Source organism: Bison bison, unplaced genomic scaffold (assembly GCF_000754665.1).
Source record: "Bison bison bison isolate TAMUID 2011002044 unplaced genomic scaffold, Bison_UMD1.0 scf7180017864530, whole genome shotgun sequence".
NCBI classification, from domain to species: domain Eukaryota; kingdom Metazoa; phylum Chordata; class Mammalia; order Artiodactyla; family Bovidae; genus Bison; species Bison bison.
Window position 1 is genome coordinate 2,450,142 of NW_011495080.1, and position 26,253 is coordinate 2,476,394.

At 48.5% G+C, this 26,253-nt stretch overlaps 2 protein-coding genes across 2 annotated transcripts; one reads left to right on the forward strand and one right to left on the reverse strand.

Moving 5' to 3' along the window:
- Positions 1 to 8: 8 nt before the first annotated feature.
- On the forward strand, positions 9 to 4,236 carry LOC104982295 (chromosome unknown open reading frame, human C7orf49). Its single transcript, XM_010831640.1, has 3 exons — positions 9 to 792; positions 1,963 to 2,038; positions 3,210 to 4,236. The coding sequence occupies exons 1-3, from the start codon at positions 659 to 661 to the stop codon at positions 3,459 to 3,461; spliced, it is 462 nt and encodes a 153-aa protein (XP_010829942.1). The 5' UTR covers positions 9 to 658; the 3' UTR covers positions 3,462 to 4,236.
- On the reverse strand, positions 4,122 to 18,317 carry TMEM140 (transmembrane protein 140). Its single transcript, XM_010831639.1, has 2 exons — positions 17,607 to 18,317; positions 4,122 to 5,588 (listed from the first exon to the last, which is right to left on the reverse strand). Exon 2 carries the CDS (start codon positions 5,559 to 5,561, stop codon positions 4,995 to 4,997), a length of 567 nt encoding a protein of 188 aa, XP_010829941.1. The 5' UTR covers positions 5,562 to 5,588; positions 17,607 to 18,317; the 3' UTR covers positions 4,122 to 4,994.
- Positions 18,318 to 26,253: the final 7,936 nt, after the last annotated feature.

The window sequence follows — 26,253 nt, forward strand, 5'->3', positions numbered from 1 at the left end:
ACCCCCACCCCCCGCGACTGCTGGCTGAAATCTGACCGGACAGAAGTATCTTTGGATTTAAGGGAGTGGGTGTTGGCCAGTGAAACCTCACTGTGAATCAAAATGGCCTTGGGGTTTCTTATAACCACTCCTAGATAGAGGGAAGGAGAAATCTGTGATGGGAGGAGGGGAGGAAGAGAGCATTGAGAGATGTTTTAAGGGTAGGATTGTCTGGGCACCCTGGGGACAGTGAGCATCTCCGGTGGAGAGGAGGAGGGGCACCTTCCTTCCTCCTGTGTTGAGGGGCTCAGTGCAGAGGCTCCTGGGAGCATGGGGCCCCACTGCTGGTGGGGGCCCTGGGCCCTGAGTGGAGGGCTGCTTCTCCATGACCCCCATCGCCTGCCCACTCCACACCTCCCTCTTCATGCCCTGTGAATGATCCATCTGAGTCTCCTTGGCCCTGCTCACCTCTGGCCTTCCCTAACCAGTCACTGTGGCTGATGCCTCAGAATATTCTTATTTATTAGAATTCACTGGACTTTGTTCTTTGTAGGAATTAAAGCTGGATTGTTGACGACGAACGGACCTACAGTTCCTGGTGTGTGATGAGAGAGTGGGATTTGCTGTCCTGAAGTCACTAAGCTTGGACCCTGGTTCCTCTTCATGGGAGACTAAAGAGATGGAAGACTTAAAGTCTGGGAATAAAAAAAGGGTGCTGCCCACATGGATGACAGCCCAGGTGGCTGAAAAGAGGGCACCACAGGTGAAGACCCCCAAGAGGACACCAGCCACGGTGCCAGCGGCTGCAGCCAGGTGGGGCAGCTTCTGTCCTGGGGGATTAGGACGGGGGAGGGATTGAAGGCCTCACAGTTGCTGGGGCCCAGTTATCCAGTGTTGGTGGAACAGTGAGGGGGGTGTTTCAGTCCACAGGCGTCTCATCCGCTCTCAGGGGGTGTGCAGGCTGCAGGTGGCTGTGCCCTGCTAGGCTGGCACTGGCTTCTGCCTCTGTCAGTGAGTCTCCACCCTCTGGCCCTCATGCATCAGCTCCCAAATGGTGGCTCCAGCTCTTGAGTTAAACACACACCAGCTAAGCTCTCAGACAGCAACTGTCCAAATTGTCAGTATCTTCATTTGCCACAGAAATTATGACCATCCAATGAGGGGGTAGGTGGACTAGTGATCCCATCTTCCTGCGGATATATCTTCAGGGACAGGCAGACAAGCTGCAGGTTGCCGGACCGGCTGGAAATCAGAGACTAGGGGCGTGGGGGGGAGGTTGGTTGAATGGTGATATTGGTGGGGGTCTCCAGGCTGCCAGGGAGGGGGTACCTCTGTCCTCTCCTGGCCGTAGTCTCAGGTGCTTACTGTCCCTCTCTCTTTCCTTTCTAAGTTTTCTTCATTGACCAGCCTTGCTTTCTGATCTTTGCTGTGCTGTGCTCTGCTTAGTCGCTCAGTCGTGTCCAGCTCATTGCGAACCTGTGGACTGTAGCCAGGCTCCTCTGTCCATGGGGATTCTCCAGGCAAGAATACTGGAGTGGGTTACCATGCCTTCCTCCAGGGGATCTTCCCGACCCAGGGATTGAACCCAGGTCTCCTGCATTGTGAGAGGTTTCTTTACCACTGAGCCACCAGGGAAAGCCCTCCTTTATTGTATTCACTCATGGGGGTGAGGGGTGGCATTCAGACATGTCTTGGCTTGTTGGACCTTCTTGCATCGTGAGCGCGTGCGCGTGCTCGTGTGTGTCTCAGGAGCCAGCCATCTCATCCTATTTCTTAGCGGAGTTGATGGATGGTGGGAAACCCCACGGTTGCCCCAAGAACCCCTGTGCCAGTCACTATTTCCAAGGATGCAGAAGCCACAGCAGTGCCCTGGGGAAGCTACTGCTCTCAGCCCTGGCAGACAGGCCCCAGGATGCGACTCTGGGTCTCATTCTTTCCTGCTGGTGATTCGTGCCTGTCTCTAACTTCATGCTCTTCTCTCAGATTTCCTGCCATGAGGACTGTGTACTGCATGAATGAAGCCGAAGTCGTCGATGTTGCTCTGGGGATCCTCATTGAGGTACAGTCAACTGTCTTTTATTTTTGTAAATTTTATTTATGTATATATTTTGGCCGTGCCGGGTCTTCGCTGCTACTCGGGGATCGGGGGCTGCTCTCTGGTTGCGGTGAGAGAGTTTCTCATTGCGGTGGTTTCTCTTGTTGTGGAGCACGGGCCCCACATGGGCTCCCATGGGCTTCTGTAGCAGGCAGAGCACGGGCTCAGGAGTTGTGGTTCCTGGGCCCAGTGATTGTAGCGTGTGGGCCCTGGATCGTACAGGCTTCTGTAGTCGTGGCACATGGGCTGAGTTGCCCCGAGGCTTGTGGGGTCTTCCCGGACCAGGGATTAAACCCGTATCTCCTGCATTGACAGGTGGACTTCTCACCACTGACCCACCAGGGAAGCCCAGCTGTGTCCTTTCTGATGACTGGAGACTCCTGGCGGGAGTTTGTGCTAATAAAAGAGGCACTCTGCCTGTTGGCAGCCGGGAGCCCGCTCATCTGCAGCCCGCTCCAGGGGAGGGGTGCACCCGCCGGGCCCTTGGGGCTGGAGACCTGGGAGGCCGTGGCCATGTGAGGGAGGGTGGCCCTCCCTGTCTGGGCGGCTCTCTGCTGGTGGTGGGTGGAGGGGCGGGCAGGAGTCGTGAACCACTCGTGTTCTCTGAGGGTCTCCTTCGGGCGAGGTGACTTCTGAGCGTTGTCCTTAGCACCTCGCCCCTGAAGCCCTGGTTTCCAGAAGCGGCTAACGGTTGTCCCACCTTCGAGTGGTGTAGCCCCTGAGAGTTGCTCAGGGCCTTTTATATATTCCTGTCTCATTTAACGCTTGCAATAACCTGCCGGTCGATACTACTGCTAGTCCCAGTGAGTGAGGCCCACACTCAGGGTTCGCGTCCTGCGCTCCTTCCGTTCTGTCAGCCTGCCCTTCCGTGTCCGTTGGGTCCACTTGTCGTCCCTGCGCCGCTGTTCCTGGGGCCCCTGCCCGCCACTCGCCCTGCTGGTCCTGATTTCTGCACCGCCCGAGAAGGGGGGCAAGGAGGGGCAGAGTCTGGTGAAGGGAGGGGGGCCATCTGTGATTCGGGAGCTGGGCCCGGCTCCCCAGTGCTGGCTTTACAGATGCTACTGGCTACGTTCTGTGTCCTTGCATGTTAGGGAAGTAAAACCCATCTGTTTTGCCTGCCGTTTCTTCTGCTCAGGAGGACCGAAAACAGGAAAAGCCGTTGGAGCCGCCACCTCTGGCAGGCGCTGATAAGCCAGAGCGCTCCCCGGCCAGCCCAGCGCCACCGTCCCCAAGTCCCCGCTGGAGCCGAAGCGAGGACAGTGAGGAAGAGGACCGTGGGGCAGATGGCCCTGCCCCGGGGCCCGCGGGTTCTGACACGGCCTGCAGCAGAAGCCTCGAGGAAGACCAGGATGAGCTAAAATACGTCAGGGAGATCTTTTTCAGCTAAGGGACACACTTCCAGGACTTGCTGCTCAGAGCGGCTGAAGGAAGCTGGGCTTCCCCTCTTAGCCCGAGCGCTGCCCTCAGACAGCTGTGCTGTGACAGCTTCTGCTCCCAGCGTCAAGCCTCCCTGGGCTGGGTGGGTTCACCGGGGGACGTGAGGAATCAAAATGAGCTCCCCCCCAAATTCCTGCTCTCTGCTCTCCCTTCTCAGGGGCCTGGGGGCTCGACATTGTCTTATTCAGGTACCTGGTTCCAGGGAAATGAGATCATGGGGGTCAAACTTACTGGAAATGGAGAGTCCACTTAATACTTTTCCAGGAAAAACAAGCATGGCTGCTAAGTACACTGCAGTTCCTAGGTTTGGCCACCTTAAGGAAGAAGCCTGTTTTTAAAATCACTTCTGTCACGTGTCAGTCGGTCAGTGAGCCCTTGTTGGTCCAACCCTGAACTAGACACCTTCCCCCAGGGCTGGGCTCCCGCCTGAGAGCCTGCCTGTGGTTCCATTTACAGATTGGGAGGTCTCCCGACCAACCGACAGCCCTCCTCCCCTGGCCTGCCACCTTCTGTACCTTTCTAGGCCTTGGCCTTGGTCCCTGGGCAGTTAGAAAGTAAGAATGGGATAGGAGCCCCAAAGAGACACAAAGGACAAGACCTCACACTGGAGTCCGTGTTTCTGCCTCTATTCAGCGTGGCTTTGCACGGGCATGGGATGAGGCGATCACGTGCTGTACAGATTGTCAGTGTAACAGATGCTGAAGAATACACAAAGTGCCCCCGTGCGTGAGTGGTGCTCGTATCCTTTCCGGCGCAGGGTGAGAGGGGAGGGGATGCGGTGTTTACATGGACGTGGGCCGGCTCAGGCCGTTCATCGTCCTCTTCTGACCAAGGACCTGGCGTCCTGGGCTCCTGAACGTCCGTGTCGCATGCTGGGAGCGGACTGCTCGTGCGCAGTGGTTAGACCCTTGTTCTGTCTGTCTGCAGGTCCAGGAGCCTTTTCAGTGGAACATTCAAAACTGCCAGGCTCTTCTCTGTGCCTTTCTGTCCTGTGAATCTCTCAGATCACTCCTTGGCCTTTGGGAGCATTGTCTCGAATGGAGATGGGGCGCTTGCTAGGCTGGTTCCCGGGGACACCGAGGTGTTCCTTCATAAACTGTCACCGGGTTCCCATCTGGCATTTGGCAGCTTGTCCTGGAAATCTGGCCCCAGTGACAGGAAGCCTTATCTCCCCATTGTTCTGAGGATCAAGTCAGAATGGCTTGCTCAGGTCAGTTAACTAAAGCAGGAATTCTTGCAACAATGAGCTACTTGGTTCTCGGGTGTTCTTAGAAGTCCCAAAGGACAGACCACCCTATCCTAAAAAGTCTTGTCCTCCTTGACATTGGGCACCCACCCCCTCCGCAGTGGGTCCAGTCTGCTTCAGCTGGAGCTCAGTGCTGGCTGTGAAACAGAGTGGCCGAGAAGACACACCGGCCTGTGCGTTCTCTGGCAGCCTTCTCTGAGCACAGTTCAAAGCGAACCCTTGCGATCACATAAGCCTTTAGACGGAGCTAGTAGCTCCCCAGCTCCTGTCCTTTGCCCTCTGAGGGAACACAGCTGTGGCCACAAGCAAGAGGATGAGCAAGGTCTGGGCAGCGCCCAGAGCTAGAGACCCAGGTCCCAGGAGGGAGAGCTGGAGCCACTTCCAGGTGTAGGTGAGGAAGAGGCCCAGACCGCTGGCCAGCAGCACGGAGGACGTGGCCAGGAAGCCCACAGCCAGCTGCCACTCCCCCTCATTGTTATTGCACCAGGCCAGGAGGAGAGGCAGGGGGACGAAGAGGGTGAGGACCAGGGCCCCGTAGACGCCGAGCCTGGCCAGGGCCAGGCCCACCCGAGGCACGCCCAGGGCCTCCAGTTCTGGGAACTGGTAGCACTGCAGGGCGCCGGTGCCCTCGTGCCAGAGACAGAAGTTGTAGAAGCCAACCCTGAGGTTGGGCAGGTCCACAAGGTTGCCGGCCTTCCAGAGGAGAGCAAAGAAGAGCAGGCAGATGGTCGTGATCGTGAGGGTCATTGTGACGAGGAACAGCAGCTGGCTCCGCCGCTTTGACTTCAGGACAGTCATCTTCATGCCCTTCGCAGGGCGTCTCCTGGGTTCCTGTAGGGGAGGTCACACAGTGAATGTCCAGCTCGCCCTGCCTCCCTCCCAGTTTCTTCTCAAACTCCTGTTCTGGAAGTCTACAGAAACTTGTGGCCTACTTCCTTCAAGACAAAACCAAACCCAGCCCCAGCCATGGCTGCCCATCGTGGTAGGCAGTGCAGGGAGTGGTGGCCAGCAGTGGCCCCTGGGGACTGCCCTGGCGATCAGCTTCTGGAAGCCCCCCTTGGGAGGCACAGCCCCTCCCCTTTCCCCATGCTGGCTGGAGGTCTGCCTGACCACCCCCCACTCGTCCTGCACGTGGACAGACAGAGGAAAGCCACGAGAGGGGACAGGGTGTGGACAGGCTGTAGGGAGGGTAGTGTCCGCCACGCAGGCTGCTGCCACAGGTTACTGTGGATGGCGCAGCTCATCAGCTGCAGAGATTTATTTTCTTGGTTTTGGAGGCCGGCAAGCCCCAAATCAAGGCGCTGGTGATTCAGGGTGTAGTAGGGGCCCGATTCCTGGTTCCCAGACTGTCTACCTTTTGTTGTGTCCTCATGGGGTGGAAGGGACAAGGGAGCTCTCAAGGGCACTGATCCTATTCAAGAGGAGATAGTGTGAATCCCTGCTCTATCCCTCATCACATCCCAAAGGCCCCACTTCCAAATGCTGGGGGTTAGGCTTCAGGGAGCAAATGTGGAGGGACACAGACGTTCAGTCTGCAGTAGGCGGCTGATGAGAATAAGGATTTATCAGCAACCTCTTTGGCAGAGACAAAGATGTATCAAATACTAAAATGATGTGTTTAGTCCATGTTTTTAGAGTGGTAGGGTGAGAAGTTTTAACCAGTCCGGCCCATGGCATGGGGAAAATTGCCAACAGGAACATAGTTTGCATAGGTTTGCATATTAACAGATATTTGTAAAAGCCTGTATTAAATTTTTGATGGATGTAGGAATTTCGGGGTGTCGGATGGACTTCCAGGGCTGGAATCCAGATTTATACCACGTGCAGTGGGAAATAAGATTCCACTTGCTTCAGTGGTCCAAGAACCAGTAGGCTGGGAGTTAGGTTGCCTGTGTATAAATGCTCCGTCTTACATGTCTTATTTCAAGCCTGTTCCACTTGGGCTTGAAAAAAAGGTTATTATCAAGGTTAATGCAAAAAGATGCCTGGGGCTTCTCAGAGGAGATTGTACAGCCGCCTCACAGGGCAGCTCCCCAGGCACCCAGAGCCTTTGTTTTCGACTTCCTCTCTCTCGACTGACCTTTTGGAGCTTTTCAATAGAGAACTAAACAAAATAAAGCTGGAGCTGAGAGCCGGTGAGCAGACGTGTGGGTGGCAGTCCTGGTTTCCTTCTTCTCAGCCCTGCAGGCAGAGAGAGTTCAGTCCCAGCTACACTGTCTGGGGCGACTGAGAACTTGAACTTGGGTTCTCCAGGCAGGCCCTGCTCCCTGGGGTCTTCTGTCCGTCGCTTGGCCCCTGCCCGCCGTCCCACTTCCCGACCGCCACCCCCTCAGCTGCCGCCCCTCCTCATTCCAGTCCAGTCCAGCCGCTCAGTCGTGTCTGACTGCGGCCCCGTGGACTGCAGCACGCCAGGCCTCCCTGGCCATCACCAGCTCCCCGTTCTCTGCCTCTCTGGGTCCTGCTGGTTTTTCACCACCTTTCTCAGACTATTTCAGCCCACGCTCTGATGTAGCTGAAGGCCAGGATGTGTGTTCCTCCCCACCCCCGCTGTAATCTTTCTGGGGAACAGTCTGTCTATTTTATCCCCCGAATGGTGCCTGATACGCAGTAGGAACTTTTTTTTTGAATGAGTGAAAATGTCACATAGCATCCTTTAGGTACCGCGCGTACTGATCTGACATATCTAACAGGACAGCAGAGCTTCGAGAGGTGAGGGGCTGTGCTGTGTGTCCGCTCCGCACTCAGTGCTGGGGTGTCCCCCCGTGCTTCTCGGGCTGTGGACAGAGAGCTTGGGGGCTCGGCCTAGCTTCTTTCTTCTAAACGTGTCCCAGTGAAAGGATGTGGTTATTTGGTGGGAAAACCCTCGGGCACCCTTCTCTGCCTTCCTGAGAGCCTACCCCGATTTTTTGCTGGTGTTGGCCTTTAACAATCCTTGTAATCTTGTTCTCAGCACAGTGAGCTCTTTAATTCCCTTTAATGTTAAGCCTGTGCTTCCCTCAGCGGGCAGAAGGGAGACTGCTGAGTCACTGTTGCTATTTTTAAGTGAAGTCTTTCCTGTTTTTAATAAAGTAATGCGTGTTGGTTGTAGAAAATCAGAAAAATGTGAAAGTATGGAGACAAGACTAAAAATTGTTGATAACGTCAAGGTTGTAGAAATAACCACCCAGCAACACATTTCCTTCTGTAATATTTTATACAGTTGGGATTGCGTAAATTTGTGTGTGTGTCCTTTGTAAACATCACTGTAGCATGAATATTTCCCTTTGTCACTAGCAGTGCTTCCTAAACAATATTTTTAATGGCTGGGTTAGCTGTACTACCGTGCGTGGTTTACATATCCTGTTCTATGACACTGTTTTGGTGTACAGTTTATATATTCTGTTTTACAACACTGTTTGGCAGCTCTGTAAATAATGCCATGGTGACTGTCTTTGTGAATCAGTGTGTTCCTCCACCAAAAGTTTGAGAGTGCTTGTCTCATCATCTCTATTGAATTTTCTCATCTTTTCATCTTTGGTGATGAAAAATGACACAGCATTGCTATTGTTGAGTAAGGTTTAATGTTTTTCGAGTGTTTGTTGACTCTCTGGTTTTTGTTTTTTTTTTTCTGGGGGGGTGGAATGCTGTCAGTTCCTTTCTTTTTCCATCGTTTTTAGTTTTGGTTTTTGTTTGTCAGTGTACACGAGCTCTTTATAAATAACGGCTGCTAGCATCTTGCTGTCGTAACGGCCATCATAAAGCATAAGGCTTTTGTGGCAATGGGGCCCCTGAACCAAGACATGGATCTGGACTCAGTACAAGTATGTGGCTTCACGTTTGTCACCAGAGGAAAATACTCTCAGACTGTTCATCTGAGGCACTTCTTTTTTTGTTGTTTTGTTTTAGTTTAAGCACCTCTGAAGCTTTCACATCAATAGCTTGATGGTAGGAAGGGGCACAGACATAGGGTCCTGGTCTTCTAAATTACGTTCTTGCCACTTTCGTGTTAAGAGTGAAACCTTCCTGAAGTTGTGTCTGAAGGATTAGAGCCCGGCAGGTTGCCACCCTGCCAGTCCCTCTGGCAGCCCACGTCCTGAGTGCAGGACGCCTGGCAGAGAGCGGTGCCCGGGGAGCTTTGCCTAGCATGGGTCCATCCCTGGCCTCTCCCCTGACTGTAAGGAACACTTGAGAAGGGCTGACCGAGCAGGAAGGCCGGCTCTCACCACCGACACTGGTTTGTTCACTTCAGATGGCCGGAGGCCCAGCGCATGCTCTCTCTAGTTGCAGAGTCAGAATGGACTTTCCAAACTGCCCATCGACCTTCTGTTACAGAGCAGGTCTGCAGCTACAATCTCCAGCTCCCAGACACTTTCTTATATGCTGGGATATCTGCCAGCGTAATCATTATGTGCCTTGTATACAAATACTGATCGTGCAATTATTTATAACTTCTGATTTGTCACCAGGTCTTCCCTGGTGGCTCAGTGGTAAAGAACCCTCCTGCCAATGCAGGAGACGGGGATTTGATCCTTCGGTTGGGAAGATCCCCTGGAGGAGGAAACGGCAACCCACTTCGGTATTCTTGCCTGGAAAATTCCATGGACCGAGTAGCCTGGCAGTGACTAAAACAAAAACACTAAAAACAATTTGTCACTGCTCTAATCAGGTTTCACATATTCCATTTCCAACTGTCCCAACATGAGAGATGCCCACATAACTCCCTGTCTACACTGACTTAGCAAAAATACCCTCACACCCCTGTAGTCACTCGTCATTCTGTTTTTTTCAATTCATTCTTCCTGCCTGAAGGTCTACTGACATTCAGTAGCAAGACTTTATATGTACAGTTGGGCCTTATTGAGTTTCTCGCCATTTGCCAGAGTTCACCACCTGTCTGTCTGTCCCAGGTGACGCGTGCTGGGGGCTCCTGCACTGTCCCTCATGTCAGGCCACCAGGGGAAATTCTCCTTCATCCATGAAGTGTTTAATAAGCCCTTCTAGGTGCCCATGGGAGAGGCCGGCAAGTGTCTACAAGGGTGCCCTTCAATCCCAGAGGGTGGGGATGAGACTGGAACGCCTGAATTCCTGGGCCGGGGAGGAACACAGTGTGCTGTGCCCGACCGGTGTCCTGGAGCCTGTTACCCGGAGAGACTCTGGAGGCCGCAGGCATCCACTTTCCTGGGACGACGTCTGCGGTAATGTGGCCTTCCTCCTGCTTCCTCAGGAACAGGGCTCCCAGGGCTGTTAGTGCCCCTGTCGCCCCTGGACGCCTTCTCCCCTTATTCCTGCTCTCCAGCCCCTCCCTCAGCTCCTGCCACGTTGGCTTCCTTGAGCATCCCCCGAAACCTTCAGACAGGCTCGGGCCTCTGTGCTGGCATGCCCCCGCCTGGAGTGTTCTTCTGTTAGCACGTGTCTGCTGCCTCCCTTGAGGTCGCTGCTCAGAGATCCTTTTCTCAGTGACGCTGTCCCTGGCTGGCATCTTGAACCTGTGACGGCTTCTCCATGGCACGCTGCTCTCCCTCGGTAGCATTTCCCACCATCTTAACATCCTAAATACTTTGTCTTCCGCCTACAGCCCTCAATAGAATGTAAACCTCATGAGGGTAAGGAATTTTATGTTATGCGAATTAGACAAAAGTCTATGGCCGTCTGTCTCTATCAAAATCTGTCTTTAACTGTTACACCCCCAGCACTCCCTGGCAGGTCTGTGAATATCCACCAAACAGCCTCTGAATGCAGCGTGCACGTCCAGCCATGGCCCACAGAGCTTCATAAATGCCTCCCTCTGATTTTTTTGACCTACTTCTCTGTCCTGGCTCTCTTCCTTCAGGTCCTTCTCTGTTTATTTTTTTTCTTCTTCCCATTTCCTAAACTTCAGTTTCCTCAAGCTCATCCCCTCTTTCTCAGACGTGTGTAAGCCTTAGTTTCAGGGCTGGACAGTGAGGCCACCTGCAAGGATGGACTGCTGTGTGACTGACGGCTGAGGCTGCGCACCAGCCGCTGCCACGGCCCTGAGAACTGCCTGGTAAGACCTGGGTGTTATCATTTGCTGCCATCAGACGCTATAGAGCTTGCCGGTTTTGTGGAACAGACGCTCAAAAGAAAAACAAGTGGGTCTTCAGATTGTTATGGGCTACAAATTCATCTCCCGGGCTTTTTCTTCTCATTAATGACTTAAGAAAGCTGTAGGGGACCATAGAGGGCAGAACTTGCTTCGAGAAGTCTTTGTGATCACTGGAAGGTGTGTTTGAGAAGGAATCTAGCTCGACCGAGGACTTAATGATTAAATACTAAACTTCACAGTCTTTTTGCGTGTCAGTCCAGTGTTAAGTTCACTGTGGGAACACATTTACTGTTATCACGTCCATGTTCCAGAGGGGAAAATGGAGGCTTCGTGAGGCTCAGTAAATTCCCCAGGCGAGGCTGGTGCAGCCTGTAGGGCAGGACTGTGAAATCAGTGTAAGAGCCTGAGCTCCGCCTCCCCAGGCCGGGCCCCCCGCACGCGTCCTCCCGTCTCACGCTTACATCTATAATGGGCAGGTACCCCAGCATTTTCATCTGGCACAGTGGGGAAGCTGTGGAGCAGCGCGGCTGAGCATCGACGTTGAAGCTGTGTGTCCAGGGTTCAGATCCCCGCTCTGCCATTGACTAGCTACGTGAACGTCTCTCTGCCTAGGTTTCTCATCTGGAAAACGGGTATAATAGAACGTGTTTTGTAGATGTTGTGGAAATTAAATGAAGTGATTTACGTGCAGCCTGGGGAATATTACCTAGTAAGTATTACTTAAATTATTATCATCGTGGAGAGGAAGTTGAGGCTCAGAGAAGTGAGTTCTGGGGGAGACACTGGGACTGGTGTTCACAAACAGAGTGTCCCTAGAGGGCCTGGCCTCACTGGTTTCTGGCGCCGATGGCTCTGGGATGCGGTTAGGGACGTGGCGATCAAGCGCATGGACCTTAGTGCCAGACCAGCCGGGTTCAGGCCCTGTCCCGTCACTCACAGCACATGACCTTGAGCATTTCACAGGCTTGGCCGCGCCAATATCCCTGCCCTCAGAGCACCCACTGGCCTGTTCCTGGGGGTTGTTGTGAGACTGAAGGGAGCTAATTTGATCCGAACAAGTGGACTGCTGCCCACAAGGTGGTGGTTCAGGGGAGGAAGGGGAGACGAGAGAAGAGCCAGGAGAGGCGGAGGGTGGGGCTACAGCAGAACGGAGAGGCAGCGAAGCCCAGGGGAGAAAACGTGAGCAGAAGAAAGTCAGAGAAACAGAGCCTGGCGGAGGAGAGGTCCGGCTTGCCAGAGGAGGCCCCGGCCCTGACGGGAGCATGTCTGGCTGTGCACGACTGGGGACCAGTGTGTTCATGGTTTGGGTGTGGCTTCTGACAGAAGCAAACAAAAAGGGAAGAAGGAAGGGAAACATGTCATATTTCCTCCAGCAGAAATGTGAGCCCAGGTTTTTATTTCTGAAAACGAGGCCACAGAAGTGTTGCCCGAGTGTTTTAAGACGGCAGCAGCACCCGGGTTTCAGAGGCTGCGTGGACAGCCGGGCCAAAGGTGGCTTTTTATGGAACACCATGACGTCTGGATTTATTTAATTTTTCCATGTAAATAAAGCAGCTCGGCCAGCAGAAACATGACTACACCATGAGACTGCAGAGTGCAGCGCCCGCTGCCCCTCCGCCTCCAGCGAGCCACCGGGATAGACTGTCTCAGCAGCTCCATTAATATTAACTCTCTGTTGGTCCAGTCGTTTTGTTGCTCATTAGCCCTGCTGGCAAGCAGACTATCCAGCTGGGAACAAAGGTCAAAAAAAAAATTTTAGTTTGGGGGAACAATCCTTAAAAATGAGGAAGTGCCTGCACCTTGGGACCCATTCTTGTTTGGTTTTTATTGGGAGGACTGCACAGTGCAGTTTACAGGAGGCTAAGATTCACAGGACCCAGGAACTTCCCTGGCGGTCCAGTGGTTAAGACTTTGCCTTCCAATGCAAGGGGTGCAGGTTCGATCCCTGGTTGGGGCGCTAAGATCCCACAGGGACCAAAACATAAAACAGATGCAATATTGTTACAAATTCAATAAAGACTAAAAATGGTCACATCAGGAAAAAAAAAATCTTAAAAAAAGATTCACAGGACCTAAACGAGAGTTTGAAGACAGATAACAGTACTAGAAACCAGTGACTGCCTTTGGCTGTCCCTCTTCTTTAAAACCCTTAGTTTCCTGACCAGGGATCAAATCCACGCCGCCTGCGTTGGAAGTCGGAGTCTCAACCACTGGGCCCGGGGAGGTCCCTTCAGTAGCCCCTCTGGATTGTGCTGCTCCTGCCCTCTCTGCCTCCTGCACTTGCCCGGAGTCACTGTCCCCCTCGCACTGACCAGGCCAGGGTTTCATCCTGTGACCCCCGGGGTCACACAAGCAGGATGGTCCCGAGTCACAGGCTCTGGGCAGTCAGCAACACGCAGGGCAGCTGGGGCACCAAACACCGAGCACTTGTTTTCACAAAGCTAATTCTAAGTTTTGAAGCGATTTGGGAAAGCAGATAAACAGGATGGCGTGAAACAGAGAGCCTGGCAGCAGGAAATGATGAGCCTCCAGGGGAGGGCCTGTGTGCCAGGCGCGCGTTTGATCCGTGACCTGAGGGCTTTAAAAGAGCCAGGCAGAGTCTTCCAGAAGGAGGGGGCAGTGGTTAGATGTACCGCGCTGGGAGAGGAGCAGACTGGGGGCAGGGTGGCAGCCTGCTGACCAAGGGGACAGGGGTGGGCAAGCGCACCGGGTCCCTGGGGCCTCAGAGGCCAGGGTGAGAGGTGTGGATTACGTCCTCGCCTCAAGCCCCTGCTCCCCGAACCTGAGGCACGTGTCCCAGGCAGCAGGGCTGGGGGTGTGGAGAGCTCCTGAGTTGGGGTGGGGGCAGTGCCAGGCCTCGTTTCTGGCAGTCCTGCCCAGGAGCCCTGCTCTAAAGCTGGTGATCGCAGTTTGCCCCAGCAGTCGGAAGGAAGGAGGAGGAGGAGGTGAAGACTGATAGACCGTCACTAAGCCTTAGTCCTTCAGTTTTGCCAAAGGTATTTTGTAAGTTGGCCGGAGGGAACCAAGTCTTCTAGGACTTGCCCTCCATCCCCACACAGGAGGGTGCGCCTCTCATCTGGAGCCTGTAACGCACATAAAATGGCTTCATAACTCTAGCAAGATAACTCAGCCAGTCACAGACAAACTGAGCTGCACATGTGCTGAGGCCTCCTCCTCCGTCCCTCCGAAGGCAGATCTTCCCCTGGTCACTCCTGGAGGGGCGCTAACTGAGGCCTGGTGCTTGCCAGTGGGTGGGATGCTCGGGAAGGGGCTGACGTTGCGGCTCCTGCGTGTTCTCTGCTCTGCCAAGGTCTCTGCTGTGAGACCTCCACCTCCCTCCTGCTGCCGAGTGGGCAGTAGGTCTGTGTCCTCACAGAAGATCTGGGGATCTCCTCCCAAAGCCCACAGGTTTTGGCTGATAATGTTCATTTGTGTATTGAGGCTCATAAAATGAGGTGGCTCCAGTGGCCCAGCCCAGGTCACAAATCTAAACCCAAGTCAGCCTGCGCGAGAAATACCTGTCAAGGAAACCTAACATACACCACTCACAGCGCTCCAGCAGCCTTAGCCAGTTCACCTTCCCTAGGAAGCAGGGCCTGCTGGCTATGAGGTCAGGGTGTCCTTACAAGTCATATGACCTCTTCCAGTGCTCTGTGGGACTCGCTTTTGTCCCAGTTCCCTAGGAAGGGTGTTCCCCTGCTCGTGAGGTGCTATGCTCCCTTGATCTGTGGCTTGTTTTCCCGTGAGTGAAGGAATGAGTCAAGTAGCCACTAAATTGTTTCAGGTTTGTCCTTTTGACAGGGCTGAGAAAACTAAGGTGTGAGTCCAGGGGTACAGAATAAAGTGTCTCAGTTTCTATAGAACCTACTATAGAACCTGCTTTTGAGGATTAAACCTCCAAAGATACTTGTTATACATTACGTTACTTGAAGATGCAATTCACTGGAAGAGACCAAAAGTAGACTGATCACTGAGGTCACTGCAGTGCCCAGCTCCCAGGTAGAAGTAACTGAGGGGGAAGTGAGATCAACAGAAGAGGATGGACAGGGACTGGACGGACGGCTCAGAGAGCAGACTATCAGAAAAGCCACGCCTAAGAAGACATAAGAGTGGCATTATAATTCAGTGGAGGGAAGGGCTTTCCTTTAACTAATGCTGAAGCAATTAGTTAAAACCATTTTAGGGACTCCTCTCCCTCCACATACCAAAATAAATTTCACATGGACCCAGCAGTGAGATGTAAGGAACAAGCAGACAAAAAAGATCTATAAAAAAGTAGATATTTGATTTATGAACGAAAAAAGAATGCTCTGAGCTTAAGAGCAAATTGAAACTACAAAGGAAAAATGGTACGGATTTAACCAGGAAAATATACATTTCTATACAATAGAAACACAAAATTAAAAGTCATTGAGCATGGAAAAATATTTGCAACCAATATGGAATGGTTAATATACCTAATATAAAAAAAATCTTTATGCCAAAAAGTTAAAAAACATTTAATCCCCATGAAAATGGATGAGGCACATGAAGAGATATTTCACCTGAGAAGGAATGCAAAGTAGTTAACTGTAAAAACCTCTTTTTTCCTTATTTGTAGCCTCCACCAAACGTGCAAGGATTTTCCCCCCACCAGGAATTCTCTGCGACACCTGGATGTCCTGTAGTTCCATTCTGACTCTGTCTACCTGGAGGAGGCACCTCCCACAGGCTGAGGGCACAGAGCCCCCAGTCACAGGCCTGTGTCATCACCTGTGCTTCTGACCAACCAGCAGCAGCTTGGAGGTGCCCATAGCCCCCTTCTTGGGTCTGATTAATTTGCTAGAGTGGCTCACAGAACTCGGGCCAGCAGTCTACTTTATTAGAGTACTGGTTCAACTTAAAAGGACACAGTCCAGGAGCAGCCACCCAGAAGACGCATGGGGCAGAGGATGGGGGGTGGGGTCGCGGAGCTGCCATGGCCTGTCTAGGCCTTTCACCCTCCCGGTGCCTCCATGTGTCCACCAGCCCAGAAGCCCTTGAACCCTGTCCTTTAGGGATGTTTTATGGAGGTTTCATTACTCAGGTGTGATCAATGGAATCATTGGCCCATTGGTGACATACTCTTATCTCCACCCACTCTCACCTCCCTGGAGGTTGGGGCTGAAGGTTCTAACCCTTTAAATATGTGGTTGTCTTCCCTGGCAACCAGCCCCTCTCCTTAGGGACTTTCCAAAAGTTGAGTCATTAACATAAGCACAGAGGTGGTTGAAAAGGGTTTGTAGTGAATTAAAAAAGAAAAACAAAACCACCTTTACCTCTATTACCACTTAAAAAATGCCAAGGATTTTAGGAGCTCTGTGCCAGAAATGGGGACGGAGACGGAACATCTATTTCTTATTGTAAATCACTCTGTCACATTAACAAACATGAAAAAAAGTCTACACCTCAAGTAATATAATCAAAGATATGCCAAATAGTCTTTGAGTTTCCCTATCAAAACTGCAGATAAAAACATTTGATACCAAGAGTGCAATAAAACTGACATCTTCATAGAATAATGGTGGATGTGAAAATTCTTAAACTTTCTGGGAGGCAGTAGAGCAAAAAGCACTAAAAACACTAAAAATCATCATACCCCTTTGGGCAATTAATTCCCCTTATTAGTCAGGCAGCAATCAGAAATGCCATCAGTGATTTATATACAGGAATGTTTATCATAGTATTACTTTAGCCAAAAATGAGAAGCAACATTAGAATCAAATTATGACATATCAAGATAATAAAACTCTATGTAGCCTTTAGAAAAACCAGGTCTAAAATCACACTATACAGTGTGACTGCAAGAAAGATACTAAGGAAATGTTCTAAAATGTTGATGTTAGTTCTGGTATCTTTGGGCACTATGGGCAAGAGTTCTTTTCCTTTCACATTAAAAATATTTCCAGAGTCATGCGTTCTATTTATGTAAAAGTGAAATTTAGAAAACAGTGTTAGCGATTAGATAAAGCAGGTGGGTTGGCCGGAAAGAGTGTTGAGAAAGGGGAATATGCAAAATCTAAAGGAGACTGTTATAGGCACGGATTCAGGAGTTTGGGAGAGATAAGGTTTAGGAAGAAGATACTGAAAAATGCACTTCAGTTGTCACGAGGGAGGAAGGAAAGACAATCCCAAATACATATGTGTTTACTTTTTCCCAAGGAGCGTTTGATTTTACAGGTGAAGAAGCTAACTGGAAATTTTAGGGGAAACATCTGCACCAACAGAACTAAAATCCCACTATGAATTTCCATCAAGTTGTGAAAAGCAATGTAGTCTAATAACACCAGGTCTAAAAATCTCTTAGACCCTACTGTCTTCTTTCTGAGTCGAGAGCACAGGTTTTTCTGACAGTCTTAGTCTACAGTGTGTATTTTCAGGAGGACTCATGGTATTCCTGTTTAGCTACTGCAAGTCTGTGATCTGCCTTTGTTTGGCCGCCTATTTCCACTTCATGCGCCATAGACGATTTGTATAGACTCAGTGCAAAATCCCACTGCCCATCGCTGTCCTCTGCATTTCTAACCGGTCATACTGGCATTACCTGCACCGCTTTAGAGGCCACAGGCCCACAGGCTGATGCGAAGGGAGTAGGGGGAAGGAGGTGGGGAGAGCTGAGCTCATGGAGGTGGGTCATCTGTGGGGGTGGGGCGGTGGTCCTCAGACCCTGACTACCGGTTGTTTTCTTGGGTCCGTGGCTAGAATGCAGGGTCTGAGAGGAAAGCCCACTTGTCTTCAGAGCAGCACGCATCTGGGCGAGCTGTTGGGCACACAAGGCAGGTACTTACCGAAAAGAAGATGCAGAATGCACAAAGCGCTCTTCACGAGGAGGAGCAGGAAATCAGGTTCAGTGGATTCTTCTCTCTCGCTGGCTTCCTAGTGTCCAGCCTCCAGAATCCAGGCCGGTGGAGAGGGGCCGGCAGATCAATGCAGCCCCAGGCTTATGACTGGCTGGGAGGCACGTCGTGCCTAAGTAAACAGCTCTCTGAACTTTGGCACATTTCTGCTGACTGATGACACTGTCCCCTGATTTCACTTTCATTTCTTGCCGGTGGCTTGTGACTTTCAGAAAGAAAGAATGTAAACAACATTGCTCTTCCCCAAACCGGGCGCTTTACCCACACCTGAGCCAACCAGCCAGCAGACCTAAATAGCCAGGAGAGTGTCTGGGTGATAACACACAGTGATTTCAGAAAGGAGACTGGCCAAGACGCTTTCAAAACTCCTCATGTTTTAAACCAAGATAAACACAGCCTAGAATCTTACTCAGAAGGGACCCTCAAGATGGACTAGTCCAAGGTCCCAGACCCCGCTCACCTCGGGGAAGCACCTACGCCTCTGTCCTTGCCTTTTCAGAAATCAGCTTTGTAGGATGACTGGGGGTCCCTGGACACAAAACCGTGTCTTCTTAGCGTCCTCACCAGGGTGTTTAGGCCCATGCTAGAGCAGCTGGAACATCTCCTTTCAAAATAAGAGCAGAATGGAGCTCTTATTTTTGTAATCATAGGGGCTCCTAGCCAGAGTTTAAAAATTGCTTTCTGTGCTCACATGACCAGCTGGAAATTCCGATTTGGGGTTAAGCTCGGTTAAGTCAGTAGACAGCTACCTAGTAATATTGCTGAATCCTTCACGGTTCTTCTTCCCCTCCCTGTCCTTCCTGCAAGGGACTTCTTAGAACTGCTGCATTTCTTTTCCCCCTTTTTATTTTCTTTAAAGTCAAACCCTAGAAAGAGGTGATGTGATCTAATGAAAAGAAGAACAGAAACACTGGGATCAGGGAGCTGTGCTGCAGGTTAGCAAATTATTTAACATCTCTGAGCATCAGTTTCTCATCTATAGAATGGAAACAATACCTACTTTGCATGGCTGTTGTAGAAATTGGAGATTATGCATCAAGGTTCTTAGTACAGTACTGGGCATACAGTAATGATAACTGTTATTATTAAAAGCAGGATTTCTGAATGTCTTCATAGCCTTCATAGTAATGCCTTCAAGGCAGAGACAAAATTAATTCTTTTGTACTAGTATAAACTAGTCATGAAAATTGAACACTGGTGAATGAAGTGACAGAGAATAGGAGAGATAGAAGTATACATTTAAAATTTTTATTTAAAGTTAGAATGCACACAGTTTTTAGAGCCAAGAGTTTGTTAAGCTGTTACGGAAACCAGCAGTCCCACATTATCCCTTTCTTCTCCAGGGTTAGCACCTCACCTATTTTACCTGATTCTCTAGGTATTTGCGTTTACATTTACATTCAGTTCTTCTTGCGTTTACATACATTCAGTATGTAACATGCTTGTAATGCTATGACTTGGTTCTTCAGTTTCAAGCATAATTTTTATACATGCTTTCTTCCTCCTCACTCCTGTTCCATAAGTACAAGTCCTCATTCCCTCTTTCAAGTTGGTCATTATTTGTCTAAACTGATACTTACTGTCTACAGTATTATAACTATGTAAATACCATATATCAATAATCTCAGATATGCAAATGACACCACCCTTATGGTAGAAAGTGAAGAACAACTATAGAGCCTCTTGATGAAAGTGAAAGAGGAGAATAAAAAAGTTGGCTTAAAATTCAACATTCAGAAAACTAAGATCATGGCATCCAGTCCCATCACTTCACAGGAAATAGATGGGGAAACAGTGGCTGACTTTATTTTTGGGGGTTCCAAAATCACTGCAGATGGTGATTGCAGCCATGAAATTAAAAGACGCTTACTCCTTGGAAGAAAATTATGACCAACCTAGACAGCATATTAGAAAGCAGAGGCATTACTTTGCCAACAAAGGTCCATCTAGTCAAAGCTGTGGTTTTCCAGTGGTCATGTATGGATGTGAGAGTTGGACTATAAAGAAAGCTGAGCACCAAAGAATTGATGCTTTTGAACTGTGGTGTTGGAGAAGACTCTTGAGAGTCCCTTGACTGCAAGATCAAACAAGTCCATCCTAAAGGAAATCAGTCCTGAGTATTCATTGGAAGGACTGATGTTGAAGCTGAAACTCCAGTACTTTGGCCACCTGATGCGAAGAACTGACTTCTTGGAAAAGACCCCAATGCTGGGAAAGATTGAAGGCAGGAGCGAAAGGGGACGACAGAGGATGAGATGGTTGGATGGCATCACCGACTCAATGGACATGAGTTTGGATAAACTGTGGGAGGTGGTGATGGACAGGGAGGCCTGGTGTGCTGCAGTCCATGGGGTCGCAAAGAGTCGGACATGACTGAACAACTGAACTGAACTGAAATACCATGTATAGTAGCTGAGCCAGGTGGAAAATGATGATTTCCTTTGTTTTCCTGCATGAATGTTTATCTTATTCCTCAGGCGCTGCTCGCCTGAAGTCTCTGTCTGCTCCCTTGGTTTTCTGTGTGTTCTATTCTAACCCAACCCTGAAGTCTGCACGGTATTTTTCTCTTTTCAAGGAATTTATATGCATGGTGTCTGATCTTCTCCCAGGATAATCTCCCCCAGCCTTGCAGCCTGCTCCAGTCTGGACTGATACCCAGCTGTCATCCTGCCATTTCATTTCACCACCACCATCTTGGGGTTTACTGCCTCTGTCCAATGTTGGATCACATATTTCCTGCATCAAAGGCTTTTTTCAATCTATTCTTTATCTACTCTTAAATTTGATCAAATATAGAAGAATATAGAATTTTAGGTTAAAAATAATTTGCCTTTAAAGTCTTGTTCCATTCCATCTAGCTTTCACTAAAGTTGAGAAGGTTAAAGCCATCCTGTTTTCTGGCTTCCAAAATGGCCTCCTGTCCTAATCTCATCCTTATAGCTTTGTCTTGTAAGATGACATTGTTATTTTAGTAGGTTTTTGAGAAGGAGCAAAATTAAATATGTGTCCAGTTTGCTAGTTTTTACTGAAAGTCTAATTTTTTTTCTTTTAAACCCTAGGAGGGCGCTCTCTGGCTCTCTTTCACTGGTTTGCTCTGGCGACACAATGGCCTTCTGAGCTTGTTGCTTTATCAAACTCCTGTGTGTGCTGTGCTTAGTCACTCAGTCGTGTCTGACTCTCTGTGACCCCATGGACTGTAACCCGCCAGGCTTCTCTGTCCATGGGATTCTCCAGGCAGGAATACTGGAGTCGGTAGCCATGCCCTCCTCCAGGGGATCTTGCCTACCCAGGAATTCTTTACCGTCTGAGCCACCAGGGAAGCCCCACAAATACTGGAGTGGGTAGCCTATCCCTTCTCCTGGGATCTTCTGAATTCAAGAATCGAGCCCAGGTCTTCAGCACTGCAGGTGGATTGAGCCACCAGGGAAGCCCAATCAAGCTCCTAGGCTCCCCTTAACTGCTAACCACCCACATCTCCATTGTTTTTGACAGCATCCTTAGAAACTTCTCCACATTCCATCTCAAACAAACCAGTGTGCAGGGGGAACTCCAGAGCTCTCAGCCTTGGTCACACTGCACAGAGTGGCATTTGCCTCACTCTCCACTGGGGTGAAGGGCCAAGTGGGTTGTGGTTTAAGTGCCATGAACTCTCACTGCCCTTACTGAGATTCAGTAGACTTTTTAAAATAAATGTTTCTTCACTTGTTATGTGTTGTTGGGACAGTTTCTTTTTAGAGAAATATTTATTTGGCTTTGCTGGGTCTTAGTAGCGGCACGTGAGATCTTTAGTTGTGGTGTGGTGTGGGATCTAGTTCCTTGACCTGGGATTGAATCCTGCCCCCTGCATTGGGACTGTGGAGCCTTAGCCATTGGACCACTAGGGAAGTCCCTTACAATGATTTCTAAAGACTTTTTTTTTTTTTTTTAAACCAGTTTTGGTATTCTCACTGGGGAGTGGATGGAGGGTCTTCTCAGGTTGTAGTTCTAGAACTGGATTTGTGCCCCTTTATTATTTTTTAAAGGGAAATTTTTTAACTGCAAAAAATCTAAAGACTTTTAGATAGCAAAGAATATCATGAACAAATCTGAAATGATAAATTGCAGAAAATTACAAAATAAGAAATAGTGGTTGTAAATTAATAAAAGTACTAATAGGTTTAACTGGAGATGTCTTTGTGGTTGTTTAGGTTTTTGTTTTCTTGAAGCTGAAAAACCAGTAACAATTTATTGAGGTAAATATTAAGCTACTTATATAGACTTCTAATAGATACATATATTGTAATAGTCTTTTGTCCCCCCTCTGTTTCAAATATCTCCATCTAGTTTTGTAAAACATTGATGATGGTTTAATTAAGAGTAAAAATACAATACTTATATCTTCTAATTCTAGGGGGCTTCAGTTCAGTTCAGTTTAGTCGCTCAGTCCTGTCCGACTCTTTGTGACCCCATGAATCGCAGCATGCCAGGCCTCCCTGTCCATCACCAGCTCCTGGAGTTCACTCAGACTCACGTCCATCGAGTTGGTGATGCCATCCAACCATCTCATCCTCTGTCGTCCCCTTCTCCTGCCCTCAATCTTTCCCAGCATCAGGGTCTTTTCAAATGAGTCAGCTCTTCGCATCAGATGGCCAAAGTATTGGAGTTTCAGCTTCAACATCAGTCCTTCCAAAGAACACCTAGGACTTATATCTCCTTTAGGATGGACTGGTCGGATCTCCTTGCTGTCCAAGGGACTCTCAAGAATCTTCTCCAACACCACAGTTCAAAAGCATCAATTCTACAGTGCTCAGCTTTCTTTATAGAGTCTTCTCCAACACCACAGTTCAAAAGCATCAATTCTTCGGTGCTCAGCTTTCTTTATAGTCCACCTCTCACATCCATACATGACCACTGGAAAAACCATAGCCTTGACTAGACGGACCTTTGTTGGCAAAGTAATGCGTCTGCTTTTTAATATGCTGTCTAGGTTGGTCATAACTGTTGGCTTCTTACTAAAAAATATATCACAGAAGCACCCACTGAAGGAAAACCCAAGGGACTTTGCTTCAAGTAGTCAGAGAACACCATCAGAGTGCTGCTCCAGGAGCAGCTGGACAGCTAGTTCTGTGGCCGTCTGAAGGCCCTCTGTGGCTCCAAAGGCACAGATGCCAGACCTCTGGCTGTTAGGATGCCATGGACCACACTGTCTGCTTCTTCCCCTGTGGAGTAAGTATATCTAAAACAAACAAGTGCTTGGCATGCACACTAGACCATTGGTGAGGCAGGGCAAGGGAGGCCTAGTTGAATAAAACGTTACACGCTTTGTTCTGTTCACTGTTGTACACATAGAAAGTGATATTTGTCCTGTGGGTCAGGGAAAATGTAAAAGGCTGACAGCAGTCAGAACCCACAGCTCTGGCTACTCTGGGCCCCACCTGGTGTTGCACAAAACCAGAGAACAGAGTGGTGTCGCGCTGTAACCTGTTCTCTGAACACAGGCACGTCAGGCCACAGTGGTGAGACGTGCCGGAGTAGAGGACGCACGAGCCACATTCCTACGTGAGGCTTCTTCTCCAGATTTGGAATTTCCTTCTGTAGCCTTGAAGTCTGATCCTGCCTACAGAGGCTTCCGGGATCTCTCTTCTCTGTAGGCCCTTTTGAGCCTGTGTTGGTCAGTGCAGAGGAGCCGGGTCAGAGAAATGAGGGCCTCCCCCAGGGTGTTTCCTCACTAATCTGGAGTTCGGTTAGAACTCGGGAGAAATCAAGAGGAACTGTTGACGTCTTCACCTTTTGTGTCATTTCAGTGGACCTTGTCGTAGTTCAGTCCGGGTGTTCTCAGATGGGATGACTCTGCCCCAGGTGCCTGCCCTCAGGTGGCCCATCGGCACAGAGTCATCTTCAGAACTGTTGTTACCGCTGCTGAGGGAGTGCGTCGTTCTGTCAGTGAACTGTGCCATCTTTTATTTCTTTAAACAGAACTTTACTCTCTTGGTATCTCTCTAGCAGACTCAGACCCAGAGTCTCTCTTGTCCATCACGGAGGACTCTTCCATGAACAGTTCTCTCCTCACAGACTTTTCCCAAAGAAGAAAGGATAGAACAATCTGCAGAGACTGTTCGGGGAATCCTGGAGGGGCCTCTAGGATTTGGGTCAGTGGTCCACCTAGGAATGTGGAGAACAGAGGCTCTTACCAGGCTTGGAGGTGAGGGGTGAAGATGGCCAAATGCTTGATGAAGTGATAGTTGTTTCTTTGTTTATAGTTTATTAATTTGAAAGACAAGTTGCCAACTAGGAGTTCCTACCCTGTTTCTGAAAGTAGAGAGTTCGGCTGTGGTAGTGTAGAAGGAGATGTTCCTATGAAAAACAGTGACAAGAAAACCCCTTTTATGTGCAGAAAGGGTGCTCAGCTTTCTGGGATAAAGGTGAAATACAACTTTTTTGGTGATAATGGGCAGATCATTCTTATCTTAAAAGCCTAATTATAAAAGAACAATTTAATGGTATCAGGATGAAAGCCCTAGAGTTAGTGTATATCTTTGTTTCCTATTATAAAGCCCTTCTGCCAAGGTCAGTAGCATCAGTGCCAAGTCAGAAACCCAGGCTCTACCAGGCATCACTGTTGCCTTGTGTGGGGAACCAAAGATGGTACAGAATCTGGGTCACGTCTGCAGAGAGGATGGGGTCACAGCTCATACTTAGCCCACCTATCACAGTGGCCTTCATTGGAAAAGTTTTTTCTTTTTTGCCGGACATGGGAAATTCAGGTTTGCCAATACCACACTTGTCTTTTTTTATGGAGCACTCCATCCTTGCTCAAGGGCCGTGCTCATCTTCTCTGTATCATTCCAGTTTCAGTATATGTGCTGCTAAAGCGAGCACCACACTGTCTTGATTAATGCTCTTTTATAGATTATAAGTCTTGGAGTCAAATAGCATCAGTCCTGTCACCACTTCTGCCCTTTCGATGTTGTGTTGGACATTCTGAATCTTTAATCTTTCTATATAAACTGTAGAATCAAGTTGGTTGATAATTTGCTAGAATTTTGATTGGAATTTTGTTGAATCTATAGTTCAAGTTGAAAAGAACTGACATTTTAATGGTAGTGAGTCTTCCTATCCATGTATACATGGAATATTTCTCCATTTATTTACTCTTTGATTTCTTTCATCAGAATTTTGCAGTATTCCTTATGTAAATCTTGAACAGTTTTGATTTATACCCAAGTATTCGAATTTTTGGTGCTGATGTAAATGGTATTGTGTTTTTAATTTCAAACTCTAGTATTCATTGTTGGTGTATAAGATGGTGACTTTTGTATATTAACTTTGTATCTTGTAATCTTGCTATAATTGCTTATTACTTCCAGCAGGTTGTTTTTTGTTGATTCTTTGGAATTTTCTACATAGATAACCATATATTCTATCAACAAATACAGTTTTATTTCTTCCTTATATTTTCTTATCTTATTGAATTACCTAGTGCTTCCAGTATGATGTTGAAAGGGAGAGCAGACACCTTTGCCTTTTATCTTAACAGGGAAGTATCTAGTTTCATCATTAAATACAATGTGAGCTATAGATTTTTTGGTAGATATTTTTTAATCAAATTGAGTAAATTTCTCTCCACTCTTAATTTGCTGAGTGTTTCTATTCATAAATGGGTGTGGGATTTTGTTCTTTTTCTGTATATATTGATGTTATATAATTTTTCTTCCTTATTCTGTTGTTGTGAGGGATTATATCAATAACTGAATACTGAATCAGGCTTGCATACCTAGACTTTATAGTCTACTTGACTGTGGTATATAGTTCTTTTTATACATCATTGGCTTCTATTTTCTAATGCTTTGTTGAGGATTTTTGCTTCTATGTTCACAGAAGATATTGGTCTGTAATTTTCTTTTCTTGTAATATGTTTGTCTGGTTTTAGCATTAGGGTAATGCTGGTCCCATAGATTATGTTATGAAGTAGTCTTTTTGCTTCTATCTTCTGGAAGAGATTGTAGGGAACTGGTATAATTTCTTCCTTAAATTTTTGGTAGAATTCATCAGTGAACTTGTCTGGGCCTGGTGATTTCTCTTTTGGCAGGTTATTATTTATTGATTTTATTTCTTTAATTCATATAGGCCTCTTTAAATTGTCTATTTCTTTTTGTGTGAATTTTGACAAATTGTGTCTTCCAAGGAATTAGCCCATTCCATCTAGGTTATCGCATTTCTGGGTCAAGAGTTGTTCATAATATTCCTTAATTATCTTTTTAATTTCTATGGGATCAATGTTAGTGGCCCCTCTTTTGTTTCTGATGTTCGTAACTTGTGTCTTTTTTCTTAGTTAACATGGCTAGAAGTTTGTAAATTTTATTGACAATGGAATTCAGTGCTGAAAAGAAATGAGTTATCAAGCCATGAAAAGACATGATAGAACTTACATGAATATTACTAAGTGAAAGATGCCAATCTGAAAAGGCTACATACTTTATGATTCCAATTATATGATATTCTGGAAAAGGCAAAACTAGGGAGGCAATAAAAAGATCAGTGGTTGCCAGGGTTTGAGTGGGAGAGAGGGATGAATAGGCAGAGCATCGAGAACTTTTAG